General features: G+C 35.5%; 2 protein-coding genes across 7 annotated transcripts; both read left to right on the top strand.

The window, feature by feature from the left end:
* The first annotated feature begins 3000 nt into the window (after nucleotides 1-3000).
* Nucleotides 3001-3909, top strand: LOC113720298 (uncharacterized). The gene has a single exon (XM_027245210.2). The coding sequence runs from the start codon at nucleotides 3001-3003 to the stop codon at nucleotides 3907-3909; it is 909 nt and encodes a 302-aa protein (XP_027101011.2).
* Nucleotides 3910-8227: 4318 nt separating this feature from the next.
* Nucleotides 8228-14343, top strand: LOC113733021 (uncharacterized). Of its 6 annotated transcripts, none has more exons than XM_072076391.1 (9): nucleotides 8229-8617; nucleotides 8884-9295; nucleotides 10254-10449; nucleotides 11243-11413; nucleotides 11491-11607; nucleotides 12492-12689; nucleotides 12761-12820; nucleotides 12950-13048; nucleotides 13834-14343. In XM_072076391.1, exons 2-9 carry the CDS (start codon nucleotides 9156-9158, stop codon nucleotides 13915-13917), a joined length of 1065 nt encoding a protein of 354 aa, XP_071932492.1. In that variant the 5' UTR covers nucleotides 8229-8617; nucleotides 8884-9155; the 3' UTR covers nucleotides 13918-14343. The 6 variants fall into 6 exon arrangements, with proteins under 6 accessions (XP_071932493.1, XP_071932492.1, XP_027114932.2 ...); XM_027259131.2 differs by having other exon boundaries at nucleotides 9018-9295; XM_027259129.2 differs by having other exon boundaries at nucleotides 8229-8585.
* Nucleotides 14344-15044: the final 701 nt, after the last annotated feature.

A 15044-nucleotide genomic window follows, 5' to 3' on the forward strand; every position in this document is an offset into this window, starting at 1 on the left:
TTGTGAGCAAAAACAGACAAGAACCACATTCATAATTGCTAGAAGAATTTTTTTTTAAAATCCACAGTATAGCTAGCTAGCTGCAAGTCGCGCACCAATTTGCAAGCAATAGTTTGCAGGAAACGGTGGGACGAAGTACTTTTGGAAAATTTTCCCACAATTAAGGTAATAATTATCAATGGTCCTCAAAAAAATGACACAAACACAATATTTACTTCTTTTGACCAAAACGATATCATATCCTGATGATCTAATTCTTATCTCAAGGGCTAATAATTCGACAATGGAGGCAGTGACATAACTTCAATCTTTGTTGTTAGACTCACATATACAAGGTTGACTACTGATGGTATATCTCAGAAAAGTCTACACCAAGCTCAGCTTCTGATGATGTCGAAGTGACCTCCAAAATCCATCTAGTCGGATTATAATTATCTCTTATTTTTGGCACACCTGGGATTATATTGCTTTTGAATGGCGCATGTAATCATGCAATCTATTTCAAAAAAAAGATATATATATATATATATATATATATATATATATATATATATATATATAGAGAGAGAGAGAGAGAGAGTGTGTGTGTGTGTGAGTGAGAGAGAGAGAGAGAGATTAGTCATCAATTGAATTTAGTAATTAAATTTAGTCATCAATCTAACGAGTAACAAGTTCAAAAATTATAAGCTATAGAACCAATTAAATTTAGTAATTGCCAAAAGAAATTGATTATAAAGAACTAGGTGTAATTATAAACAAGAAATCGTGACATTTGATTTAAGATACACAATCCACTAAAATCTCCTTAACAAGACATGCTTAATTCATAAGGCATGATTATTTTGTCTATTTTACTGCTTCACGTAACACAAGTCTGAGAGCTAATGTTGCATCTTCCTCAGATCTTTTGAGATTGTTCTGTCTATTTTTTCATTTGTTGATCGATGTGATAATCCTTCATCGTTATTGTATTCTGATGAGAAATAAACGATGATGAAGTTTTTGAATCAATAGCAGATTTGTTGAGCAGTTGCATCGTAGTACTGAAAAAACATGGCTCCAAAATGATAAGTTGGTGCTCAATCTATCTCGGCCATATATTAACACAAATATCTGATTAAATTATAATTCGGACTAGAGAAACGATTTAAGGGATTATTCAGGCCATTATAAAACAGTTTCCCTGTGGAACATCGATATTCAATCCGTAATGTTCAAGAGGGTCTACATATTAATCTTGTAAAGCATTTTTTTTTTTTAACTAGTGCCCAATGAGTACTTGTTAATGAATCTAAAATCACACTTAAATGTAATGGATTCAGATATTAACATATTCAGACCGTTTGATAACCAAAAGTTGAACATCTGAATTAATTAAGTGGCACTGAATTTTCTAGACAAAACTTGCTCCCAAAATTAAGTGATAAGCTATCCACTTATCACTGAATGTGATATGCACTCAAACATATTAGATTTAATAATTAACAATTCAACAATTTAATGGATTTAAATTTCAAATTTTAGATTTCAAACTTCAATTTTCAGATTTCATTTTGCTTATATTATCAAGTAAAAATATTAACACTCGGAGCCCTTCTTAACATAATTGTATTGTGGTGATCGGAGATTTATGTCCTTCTCGGCAATTATTATAAAAGCCACATAATTGCTTTGTGGACTCAATGCGCCAATTTAACATTGGACAGGGACGGTATTGGATAAAGGATCCGAAGCCCAAGTCAATACTAGGTTATTGAACAAAACTGATTGATTTGGACTCAAAAAATAGAGTAATAGTTATATCACAGACGTGTGTGATCTTTATATTACAAATGCTACAAACAGCGGTTGATAAAATCTTAATAATTTAAAGAATGCCCCTCAATGTTGTACATTACAAAGAAAATACCCCTGCTTGCATGGTTTCTTCTCTTCATCTGTCTTTGGTATCCAACATCATCTACAACTTCTCTCTATTTCTGGTCCAATCATGCCCTTCTCCTGAGCAAATCTTTCATGAAATTAATTGATTAATTTGTGAAAGACTCGTAACTTTAATTTATGCAGCTCCAAGAAGTGGAAAAATTTTGGGAAAGAACGACTAATCACTACCAGTCATTAGCCTCCTTGATCGGGATTCAGAAATCTGTAAACAACTTATGTAAAATGCATGGGGAAATTTCAATTATCACAACTTTGGTTTTGATCACAAGTCTACCAAAATTCATGGTTTTTACCTTAATCATAGAAACTTTTTTATCGATCCGAATTATTAATACTAAACAACGAAAGGAAAATTTTGGTATTTTATTTAATTCATCATTGTTATGAAATAATGATAAGATGTGGATGTCCATTGATATTCTCTAGATGTGGCTGTCCGTTGATATTCTCAAGAAGGATTACAAGATGGAGATGTCTGTTTGTATTCTCGAGATGATAGTCACATGTATTCTCCCTAGATTCATTGGTACATTGGATGAACTCATTTATGGATGTACTTGAAGTACTAAATTCATGTATTTGTATTTAATAGGGTTCATGTACCTTTGATCCTGGATCATCTATTTATAGGGGTGAGTCCTACTTCTTTGGTAACCTGGTAATCTTGAAACCTGGAAGTACTTTGATCAATGAATAGAATAATACTATAGTTCTTCTCTCTCTTTCCGCTTCTCACTCTACTATTTCAATCCCTACGTTAATAGTTTATTTTATTTGTTTCACAACACGTTATCAGCACGAGTCTCTATCTTGAGTTAAGGAAGAGCACGAGTCTCTATTTTGAGTGAAGGAAAGGCGCGAAGCAAAAGTGAAGCACGAAACGTGTCAAGATTCTACCCAAATAACTTTTGACTACTTATCAAGGTAATATTCTTTCCTACGAATCTATTGCATAGTTTTATGGCTAATCTCACAAAACAAGAGTTCATACCTCTTGATATTTCTGGAAAAAATTATTTATCGTGGGTATTGGATGTTGAAATTCATCTTGAGGCAATGGGTCTTGGTAATACTATTGTTGATAAGAATGATGCCTCAAACCAAGACCGTGCTAAGGCCATGATTTTCCTTCGTCATCATTTAGATGAAGGACTAAAAGTAGAGTATCTTACTGTCAAAAATCCTCTTGTCCTTTGGCGAGATTTGAAAGAAATATTCGACCACCTGAAGTTGGTCGTTCTTCCAAAGGCCCGATATGATTGGCTCCACTTACGATTACAAGATTTCAAATCTGTCAACGAATATAATTCAGCCATGTTCAGAATTACTTCTCAATTATCATTGTGTGGTGAAAAAGTCACTGATGAAAATATGTTAGAGAAAGCATTCTCTACTTTTCATGTCTCTAATATGCTCCTGCAGCAGCAATATAGAGAGAAAGGATTTAAGAAGTATTCTGAACTTATTGCATGTCTTCTGTTGGCTGAACAAAATAATGAATTATTGCTGAAAAATCATGAGTCCCGACCAACTGGTGCAAGTCCATTCCCTGAAGTGAATGGGACTCAATTTCACAATTCTGGTCGCGGTCGTGGACGTGGCCGTAGAGGTGGCCATGGAAGAGGCCGTGGACGTGATCGTAGTAGATTTGTGCCTCGTGAAAATTATCACCATGACAAGCAACAAAATATTTCTCAAGAGAGAGAAAATGACTACGATCCGAAAGAAGGAAAAAAGAAAATTTATGAAGAAAAATGCTTCCGATGTGGTATGGAAGGTCACTGGTCTCGTACCTGTCGTACGGCTAAGCATCTTGTTGATCTCTATCAAGCATCATTGAAAAAGAAGGACAAAGATGTCGAGACAAATTTTATCGACCAAAAGGATGCTTATGATGATGATGATGCTGACATGACACACCTGGATATTGCCGATTTCTTTGAGCATCCTGAAGATGCAAAATGATCATATATTTAATATTTATCTAGATGTTTGATATATTGTTAATCTTGCAGGATTGTCTATTACTTTGGTATGTTGTTTGATATGTTGTTAGTTTTATCTATCTACTTTGCATATGTCTATTATTTTGGTATGGTATGTTGTTAGTTTTATCTATTTACTTTGCAAATGTCTATTCTCGCATCTTTTATCAATGTTTAGTTTCATTTATTTTCTTCCTGAAGAAGAAATGGATGCCAAACATTTGGGACTATATAATGGTAATGATAATATTTGTCTCATTAATAGTGCTTCTACGCACATTATATTGAAAAATAAAAGATATTTTTCTTCTTTGGAGATGGGAGAGACAAATTTAATACCATCAGTGGTAGTGCAAAATTAATTGAGGGCTCTGGAAGAGTCACTCTATTTTTCCCTGAAGGAACCAAAATTGTCGTAAATAATGCACTACTCTCTCCCAACACTCGAAGAAATTTATTAAAGATATCCGTCGAGATAGATATCAAATTGAGACACTGAATGAGATAATAATAAAAATCAAGTGAGATAAAGGTTGATTATATCATATTAATCATTCGAGGGTGAAATGGTTATCGATGTAGTTATCTTCATTCTCATTTGCTTTGTAATCATCACCTGCAGTTAGGGCTGCAAACGAGCCGAGCCGAGTCGAGTTTTGAGCTAATCGAGCCGAGTCTCGACTAAATTTTACCAAGCTCGACGAGCTGGCAATTTTCGAGCTCGAGCTCGAAAAAAATAAAAAAAAATTATTTTATTTTTAAAAAAATAAAAAAAATAATATTTTTTTCTGAATAAATAATAAAATATTAAGGATATATACGTAATTTCACTATGAAAATAAAAAATTAAAATATATTTATATATAATATACGTAATTTTATTATTAAATAAAAATAAAAAATATATATAAATATATATACTCAAGCTCGCGAGCCGGCTCGCGCTCGCGAGCCGGCTCGCGAGCTAACGAGCTTAATATTCTGAGCTCGATTAATCTCGAGCTCGACTCGAGCTGGACTCGAGCCGCTCGCGAGCGGCTCGATTCGTTTGCAGCCCTACCTGCAGTAAACCAGAAGTTTACTGATCCCAATGAATATATGAGAGTATTTGTATGTCGACAAGTATTTATACATACCCCCTTTATATTATACATGGATTCAAAAGAAATTGATGTCAGATATGCATCACCTTTTACGATTAAATACTATTGATGAGTGATCTATCCCGACATTAGGGGGAGGAAAAGATCAACCGAAAGGAAAAGAAAATCATCTAAAAATTAGATTTTCTAGATCCTCATATAAAATAATGTGAACTAGAAGTTCAAGAAATTCTTCATTTGAAGAAAGTTATATTTATCGACTCCAGAAGAGTTATCAAATCAACTATTCCTGCAGGAAATACTCTTGTTAAAATTGACGTCCCTGAAGGACATGTACAAGTGCTACAAATAAAGGCCGGTCTACCTATATAAGGTATAAATTGATTTCAAATATCTCTGGAGATTAAATAAATGTCATGACAAAATTTAACCTCCTGAAGAGGTCACTCCTGAAGAGCCAACTCCCGAAGAGCCAACTCCTGAAGAGAATGAAATTATAGAAAAGTTAATTGGAACCTAATGAAATGTAGCACTTGATATTATAGAAGTTGATGAGGATCATGAATCTAGATCGGTTGATGAATGTCGGCATAGAAGTGATTGACCAAAATGAAAAGGCCGATACAATTTGAATTAGATTCACTGGCTAAAAGGAATGTTTTTGGACCTGTAGTCCAAACACCTGAAGGTGTAAAGCTAGTTGGATATATATGAATTTTTGTAAGAAAAAGGAATGAAATAGTGAGATATAAAGCAAGACTTGTAGCCCAAGGCTTTTTACAAAGGTCTGGATTTGATTATGATGAAACGTATTCACCTGTAGTGGATACGGTCATATTTAGATATCTTGTGAGTATTGCAGTGCATGAAAAACTTGATATGCGTCTGATGGACGTTGTCACTGCTTATTTGTATGGAAATCTTGAAAATAATATTTACATGAGAATCTCTGAAGGATTCAACATGCCTGAAGCATGTAAATCAAATCCTAGAGATGTGTATTCTATTAGAATACAAAAGTCTTTGTATGGGTTCAAGTAATCTGGACGTATGTGGTATAACCACCTCAATGAATGCTTAACTAAAGAAAGTTATACCAATGACCCAATATGTCCATATGTTTTTATCAAGAAAAATGGGTCAAATTTTGTGATTACTGCGATATATGTTGATGATTTCAATTTGATTGGAACTCCTGAAGAGATCCAAAAGGCTGTCGAATATTTGAAGGAAGAATTTGAGATCAAAGATTTTGGAAAGACAAAATTCTGTCTTGGTTTACAAATTGAGCATTTAAAAGGTGAAATTTTTGTTCATCAAACTGCTTATACCCAGAAGGTATTAAAGCGATTCCGTATGAATAAAACACATACATTAAGTACCCCAATGGTCGTCAGATCATTGGATCCTTATTAGATCCCTTTAGGCAACCAGAGAAACATGAAGAGATACTTGGTCCAGAAGTACCGTATCTCAGTGCAATTGGTGCGCTTATGTATCTTGGTAATTGTACAAGGCCAGATATATCATTAGTTCCTCGACTACAAGACGACATTGGAATGAAGAATTGTGAGATTGACGTGCTACAAATTCGATCGGATAATAATTTGGCAGATTTGTTTACCAAGGCTTTGCCGACTGCTACATTTGAGAAACTGGTGAAGAATATTGGTATGCATCGGCTAAAAGATCTCATATAATGTTTGCATCAGGGGGAGATTTTATTACACAAGAATAGTGTACTCTTTTTCCTTCACTAGAATTTTTATCCCACTGGGTTTTTCCCTAATAAGGTTTTAACGAGGCATATTCTTTGTGTCATGGACATCGAAGGGGGAGTGTTATGAAATAATGATAAGATGTGGATGTCCATTGATATTCTCTAGATGTGGCTGTCCGTTGATATTCTCAAGAAGGATTACAAGATGGAGATGTCTGTTTGTATTCTCGAGATGATAGTCACATGTATTCTCCCTAGATTCATTGGTACATTGGATGAACTCGTTTATGGATGTACTTGAAGTACTAAATTCATGTATTTGTATTTAATAGGGTTCATGTACCTTTGATCCTGGATCACCTATTTATAGGGGTGAGTCCTACTTCTTTGGTAACCTGGTAATCTTGAAACCTGGAAGTACTTTGATCAATGAGTAGAATAATACTATAGTTCTTCTCTCTCTTTCCGCTTCTCACTCTACTATTCCAATCCCTACGTTAGTAATTTATTTTATTTGTGTCACAACAATCATAATATTGTAGGAGAGATAGAAGGGGTTGCTTTGCTGAACATAGACAAGATACGTAAGAATGAATATTCTTGTATGCTTTGTCTTTTGTTTTTTTTTTTTTTGACAAACCTTGTATACAGAGTTAGATATCAATTCAAATTTTATTAATAAAATAATCAACAAATAATTAGGGAGAAGGACCTAAACCTTACATCCTTTCAACCATTAAAGCTGTAAACCAGGAACACTACACTCATGGATCTGATGTATAAAAAACCTATGCTATTTAATTGAATATTCTTATTGCAGGTCCAAGATATCCGATCGAGTAGCCATGCATGAGCAAATGACTTTCCTGATCACTTGCTTAATTTGTTAGTTTCTTCAGCAAGTGATTAAAAATCAAAATTCTTAGTTAAGACAATACATCGATAGACATACAACTCTATAAATGATTTTGGCTAAATGGTACTATGATTACATCAATTTGACAGGCTCAAATGTACAAATAATAACATACCCAATCTTCACAAGTTTGTAGCCATTCGAAATTTAGTACTTAAACCAATTTGTCCTTGTCCCATCTCCCACCATGGACAAAATAATACTAGTAGAAAGTTATTATTATATCTTTTGTTCATTTCTAGTCGAGTTAAAATCGCATTTAAAATTAATCATCAAGCAGTAACTACATCTTCACTTACGTTTCAATCTCTTATTCGATTTTCCTCTTTTTTTTTTTAACACACAACTATTGCTACTCATCAACATTAACTTCTTTTTTTTTTAGTCTTTAATTCACAAAGTACATATCCATATTTCTTGGAAAGGTAGAGTTATAAAATTGATATTCAACCCCATCCTAATCTTCCTTAAAATATTTTCTTATAACTTGAGGATTTTTTAGTATGTCAAATTTTCCCAAAAAAAAATATATAGACTAATACGCTCAAGACATGACACAAAAAAAAAACGCTCAAGACATGGAGTTCAATTCGATTTTGATGGTATCTGACATGAAATTAACGGATTTCACAATCTTATTTGGAGCACTGTTAAATAATACAGGATAAAATTTCTCTAAACGTAATGGTATCCTAAAGCTCTAGATTAATTAATTGGACTCATCTACAATTACCAAATTACGACGTTTCGAAGCCAAACGTGGCTTAGATTCCCCGCGCTGCAGTACGCGTCCACCGTAAACGTCAACGAAACCTCGCCAAAATTCGTTACAAGTACAAATCTGCAATCTTGTAACTTCTGAAGAATATAATCATCTTATAGCCAATCATTTCAAATTCTTCATCGGATCAAATTTTGTAAGTAAATCTTCACAAAATCCTCGTTGCTGGTATTCTTCTTTTTAGCTTATTCCTTTTATTTCGGTTTCTTGTATTATTACGCGGCTTATATTTGTGTATGATAATGTGAAATGAGATGAACCCTTTTCGTCTTTTATGGAAAATTTTGTGGGTTCTTCTTGTTCTGTTATATTGGTTTATGTTTCTGATAGTATTGGCTGATTTTCTTGAATTTTATAGCTAAAAAAGGAACCCCTTTTACCCCTTTTATCACCATGTTATTAGGAGCTTCTGATTGACCTTGATACAATGTCAGGATTGAACTTGAGTTATCCGGGGTATACTTCATTAATTTGAAATTGTGGGATCGCTGCTGATTAAAAAGCAAGATGTAGAAAATGAAAAGTGATGAACGGTTAAAAGAATTGATTGCTATTTTATCTGGCGAAGGTGAATATCATCTGGTGAAGCGAAAATTTGGGTTCTAGCGAGCTGTGATGTGCAATGTGGCAAATAAGCAGCGATTTTGTGGTGTTATAGTACCCTGGTGTAGGCCTTTTGGGGTGTTCAAGAGTTCTTGCGGTAGAGATGGAAAAGAAAAGGGTGGCAGATGATCATGAAGTTGAGCCGGCCGTGCCTGTAAGAGTTGATAGATTTGGATTTGTGAAGCAGGAGCAAAACTCTGCTGAAGGTTTATGTAGGAGCAGATCAGCTTCTGAGTATGAAAGGTATGCATTTTTTGTTAAAAGATGGCTTAAAATCATGCACTTCTTACTTTGTGCTTTTTCATTGAATCACAATGATAATTTTCTTATGATATATCATGATAAGTTTAGCTCTGGGATCTAGTTGGCTGCCACACCATGATGCCATCATTGGAATGACAGTCACTGGATCGCCTGCAGAATGCACTACTGCAATTACTTTGTGCTTTTTCATTGAATCACAATGATAATTTTCTTATGATATATCTTGATAAGTTTGGCTCTGGATCTAGTTGGCTGCCACACCATGATGCCATCAGGGTACTGTGATTGAAATGACAGTCACTGGATTGCTTGCAGAATGGACTACTGCAATTACTGGTCTATATTGATTTCTGCTCTTAGGGTTGTAGGCTGTTCTCCCTCCCTCCCTCCCTCTCTCTCTACCCCCCCCCCCTCTCTGTTTCTCTCTCTGAGATTTCTGTCATCCATAAAGCTGCTAATTGTATCCTAAACATGGATCCATTCATCAATTGCATCGCCAATCAAAAGTAGATTCTGAACTGCTCAAAGTATGTGTCAATAATCAGTTTTTGAAATCCAAGATGATAATTTTTTGTAGGCTTAAACTTAAGTAGAGGACTTCACTTGTTCTCGTAGTCTGCTTTCCTATCTTAATCTTTCTTAGGCGAGCATCCTTTTTACTTTCAGAAGAATAACATATACTTTTTGTGTTTCTATGGTTTCATGTTTCCACACTATCTCTTAGTATTCTTGGCCTTGATATACTCTGGAAATGTAGTTGTTCAGTAATCCAGCTTCAGGGTACAGACTATTAGAGGTCCATAGAATGTGTGTGGAACATTGAAGATGCTTGGACTGAATGAAATACTTACACAGTAAACTAGTTAGGCTACATTAAGATGATTGATGCATAGTTCTTTCGAATTATCATTGCACTGAATTAAGAAATGATTTTCAGGGAGGAAAGAAGGATTAGAAAATGGAGGAAGATGATTGGGGTTGGAGGCAGTGATTGGAAGCATTATATTCGGAGGAAACCTCATGTTGTTAAAAGACGAATTAGAAAAGGAATTCCTGATTGCCTGAGAGGACTTGTTTGGCAGTTGATCTCAGGTAGCCGAGACCTCTTGTTGATGAACCCAGGAGTGTATGAGGTAGTGCACTAACTTTTTGAAATCTGTCCTTCTCTTTTTCTTCTCAAGCCTCAGTAAATGCATTTGCTGATAACATCATATTCATGCCAAGAAGTGCCAGTGCTTTCTTTTGCTTGTGGACTGAATGTGATTATATTGCTTTAAGAAAGTAGCTCTGATTCTCTGGCTGAGAAAGATTGCACTCTTTGAATGATCTGTCCATTTGACTTCTAGGAAGTGGTTCTATTTCTTCTTAGACGGGGTAATTTTATTTACCATCCCCTGGTACTTGGATCACAGACCAAGTTTTGTCACTTAGCTGATGTTTATCTAGCTGAAATGCTTTGTTTTGGGTGATACTGTAAATCAGTGGTTGACATTGGAGTAAACAGGTTAGTTTACCTAGTTTTAATTACCTACTATGTTTTCAAAAAGGCATCCCATTTTCTTAATACCTGACTATATCACTGGGTAATAGTTGCTTATTCTGCTTTCTTGCCAAATGTTAGACGAGCTATATTCTTGTCTGAGCATATAGATGTCAAAGGAATTTTGTATCCACAATTATTTTGTCTTTCCTTGCTTTTCCTCACCCAATTGATCTACTCTTTTGAGGAATTGATGGAGTTAAATTTTTTAATCACAATCCTGTTGTGTGGCAAATTTGATTCTTGTTAATTTTAACTGTCATAGTGTCACATTCTGCTTCATGTCTTAATGATGATGTATCAGTTTTCCTTCTAGAGGTATCCTAGCTGTATGTGTTGATTTCAATCTGTTCCTTCGATTGTGATAAAAGTTTTATTTGTTGCAGCAACTAGTCATTTATGAGACATCAGCTTCTGAGCTGGATATTATACGAGATATTTCTCGGACATTTCCTTCACATGTTTTCTTCCGGCAGAGGCATGGACCCGGTCAGAGATCACTTTACAACGTGTTAAAGGCATACTCTGTGTTTGACAGGGATGTTGGATATGTACAGGTTTATTCTGGTTAACCCGGAAATCATTTATCTACTTCTCTTGGAGACAGAAGAATAAGAAAATGTTTTGACTGCAGGGAATGGGATTTATAGCGGGTCTCCTGCTTCTTTATATGAGTGAGGAAGATGCATTTTGGTTGCTGGTGGCCTTACTTAAAGGAGCTGTCCATGCTCCCATGGAAGGTTTATACTTGGTATGTATTGAACTCAAAATGAATGAATTTGGAGTCGACATCACATGATCTAAGATTTTTGGTGTGGAATGAAATCCTTTATATATTTCAGAGAATACATGTTTGGTTAGTGTCTACTCGTTTTCACTTGCATAGTCAGGTATTCAGTAATAATTCAGTCATGGGCTTTTATGCAATGCATTGTGAGTTTTTGCCATATATCCTACTGAAAACTTTATTTCTGCAACAAAAAAGCATTTTTCTTTTCAAGTTGTAAGAAAAAGCATTGTCCATCTGCTTGATTCTTTCCATGCCAAGGATGCCTGGGAATGTGCTATTTTTTTAAGAGCTACAGTTGAGACTTCAAAAAAAAGTGCTATGCAAGCACATGGCAAAAAAGCTTGATTTAGCATCTATGGTATAGCTTTAGGATCTTAATAGAATGCCTTAATTTTTTGCCCACTTTACTATTGATCTAGGAAACAGCATGTTAGAAACAAGTTTAGCTTTTAGTTGAGAATTGCCTACTCTAATGATATTGCAACTGTATTTTTTTTCTTTTTTTGGTTGACTGTTAAAGAATTTCAGGGAGTAAAAGTTTTAATGGCTGTTCAATTTTCTGATGTCTCTCTTAAAAAGATGTTCGAATAAACTTTTGGTACCATAGATGAATATAAACAAAACTACTAGTTATCCCGGTAATGAAAGAAACATCAGGAAATGGCATCTTTTGAAGTGTTAAAAGTTGCTTTTATTGGTTTCAGTGGCCCTTGTTGATTAAACCTCCCAGATTCTGTAGCTAATCAGCTTGGCCATCGCAAACACCAAATTACTCTTTTCAGTGTGTTTTAACTGTAATGTCCTATGTTTCAACTAGCTTAAGAACTCTTATGCATGTGGAGCAGGCTGGACTGCCTCTTGTACAGCAGTATCTTTATCAATTTGATCACTTAGTGAAGGAGCATCTGCCAAAGTTAGGGGAGCATTTTGCTCAGGAAATGATAAACCCTAGCATGTATGCTAGCCAGTGGTTCATCACTGTTTTCTCTTATTCATTCCCATTCCATCTGGCTATTCGTATCTGGGATGTCTTTCTTTATGAGGTTAGTAACCAGTTGCTTATTTCACCTTTCCATTGTTAAATGCCAACCACTGATCTGATCTTTGTTGATAGGGTGTAAGGATTGTTTTCAAAGTAGGTTTGGCTCTCTTGAAATATTGCCATGATGACCTGGTACTTTTCCATTGTTGTCAAACTGAAGTTGTATCTGTCAGCTATAATTTTGTTGTGCTTTCACTGGAGCCAGCCCATGGGAGTTATGCACTGGATTTAGGTCTTGCTTATAGTTGACTATTTCAACAGGTAAAATTACCTTTCGAGAAACTCATACATGCTTTACGTAATTTCCCCGAGGATGCCTTGAATCCAGATGTGCTATTACCACTGGCCTATTCAACTAAGGTTCTCTCTCTCTCTCTCTCTCTCTCTCTCTCTCTCTCTCAATAGATACACAGACAGCAAATACATGTAGTCATATTGGCTATTGCCTACCAAATGTTATTCGTTTGATGTCACAATTGGGCTATTTTATTTCTCCAGAAATTTGTGAAATTGTGACATGCTCATAGAATAGTTAATTACTCTAGTATGATGACCATCTGTGGAAAAATTGCTTTAGTGTACATCTGGAAACGAAATAACTTAAAGTTTTGTGAACCCTATGGAGCAACCAACTTAGCTCCAACCTTTATCGACTGTTTTACATATCAAAGAACTTTTTGCTAGTTAGTGATCATAGTCTGAAATCTGGAACTCGTGAATGTTGGATATGTCACCTTGTCCAACTTCAGGAAATTGACTTGACAGGTGCCTGTTTTATGCTTTATTGCACTATCTCTTCCTCACGGGGATGGTAATTTAGGACATTTGGAAAACTTTCCAGCTTTTCTCCTTAAGAGGATGGCAATCATGATAAAATGATTCTTCTAATAACATTCGACGTTAACTGCTGTTGATCGTTTCTGTGAGACAACTTGCATTTATACCATTGAAATTTGTGGAATTTTCGTTTTATTGTACTTCTTTGCTAATAGGACACCTATTGCAGTCTCAGTATATTTGGTCGCCTTTGGACATTTGTAAATGATTTTCAATAAACAGAGATTTCCTTCTATCCATTAATTAGATATCTTTGTATTTTTATTAGTCTGTTCAATTTGCATTTGTAATGCTTGATTCATTATTAGGTATCGAAAGGTTTGGATGTACTGAAGCAGGAGTATGAAAAGCAAAATGGGAAGCAAGCTGAAGCGAATAGGAAGCAGGGATAACAGCAATCCTGAGCAAGGAGGCATCGGAATCAAGAGAGAACCTGAGTCGCCTTTGTATATTAGCAACCCTGAGCAAGGGGGCGTCTGAATCGACGGAGAACCTCGGCCAATGTTGTACATACAAAACTATTATTTGTTTGGATTCTGAAATCTGCGTTTGGCTGGTGTACATACCCAGACTTGCATTTAGTCGGCCGGTTGGAATTTACTCATAATCGACCGCGATTGTTTGGTTTGATTGATGGACCCTTTGGGAGTTTCTCTGCTCTCATTGGGTCGTGTATAGCAAGCATGACCTTGGGTGGGATTGAAGACCCCAGTTAGTAAATTAGTAGAATAGAAATGCTGTAATCAACGGAAGAACTAGTTTGGCAGTGTTTGTTGAGATTTTTTTTGATTCAGCATAATGCATTATCCCTTTCACGATTTGTTCGAGTATATGCATAAATTATATTGAAAAATTGGTCTTGCATGTGTACGGGTCACTAGTATGAACTGAATCATTGTTAGAATAACCTTGCGAGATAGTCAGCGCATGATTATATGCATAGGCTAATAACTGATGACAAGAATGATTGTTACCCATTTATTGAAAGGCAATGTAGAACTTAGGAGCTGAGCCTGTGAAAAGGAACCTAGAGGCATTGTCCCTGAGTTTTCAGTTTTCAGTTTGACTTGTTTACAGCTCCTACCACAGGAAACTGCTACAAGAATCCAAAGCACAAAACCCCTATCTGTTGGAGGAAGGACCACTGGACTACAGGTAGTGATTTGTCTTGTTAGCAGTAGAACTAGCTCCGGTTATCAGGTATTAATCGGGCATCAGCAAGAGGTCTTGCATTAGCCATCGAAGCATTGATTCTAAGCCTGTCACCCAACCATCTCATCAGCTTTGCAACCTGACATTTTTCAACCAGGCCTGCTTTGTTTTTTATATTCTTCTAGGCAGTCAATCCTACAGGTGTCAGATAAGCCCTTGTATTTTGATGAATTGGATTTTCTCAAGAAACAGAAGGGCGCTCGTCTGTCTGAGAATTGCCATTATTGATTTATTATCTTAACAGTCGGTTTTGGAAGAAGCAATAATGTTCATCCCCCGGGCAGAGCGATAAAAATTAACTGTACGC

This window comes from Coffea arabica, chromosome 2c (assembly GCF_036785885.1).
Source record: "Coffea arabica cultivar ET-39 chromosome 2c, Coffea Arabica ET-39 HiFi, whole genome shotgun sequence".
In the NCBI taxonomy this organism is placed as follows: Eukaryota; Viridiplantae; Streptophyta; class Magnoliopsida; order Gentianales; family Rubiaceae; genus Coffea; species Coffea arabica.

Excerpts from the sequence above, each read along its gene's own strand:
- LOC113720298 (XM_027245210.2), top strand. The coding sequence starts at position 3,001 with ATGGGTCTTGGTAATACTATTGTTGATAAGAATGATGCCTCAAACCAA.
- LOC113733021 (XM_072076391.1), top strand. The coding sequence starts at position 9,156 with ATGGAAAAGAAAAGGGTGGCAGATGATCATGAAGTTGAGCCGGCCGTG. Across the intron at positions 9,296-10,253 it reads TCAGCTTCTGAGTATGAAAG|GGAGGAAAGAAGGATTAGAA; the intron begins GTATGCATTTTT and ends AATGATTTTCAG. Across the intron at positions 11,414-11,490 it reads GGGATGTTGGATATGTACAG|GGAATGGGATTTATAGCGGG; the intron begins GTTTATTCTGGT and ends TTTTGACTGCAG.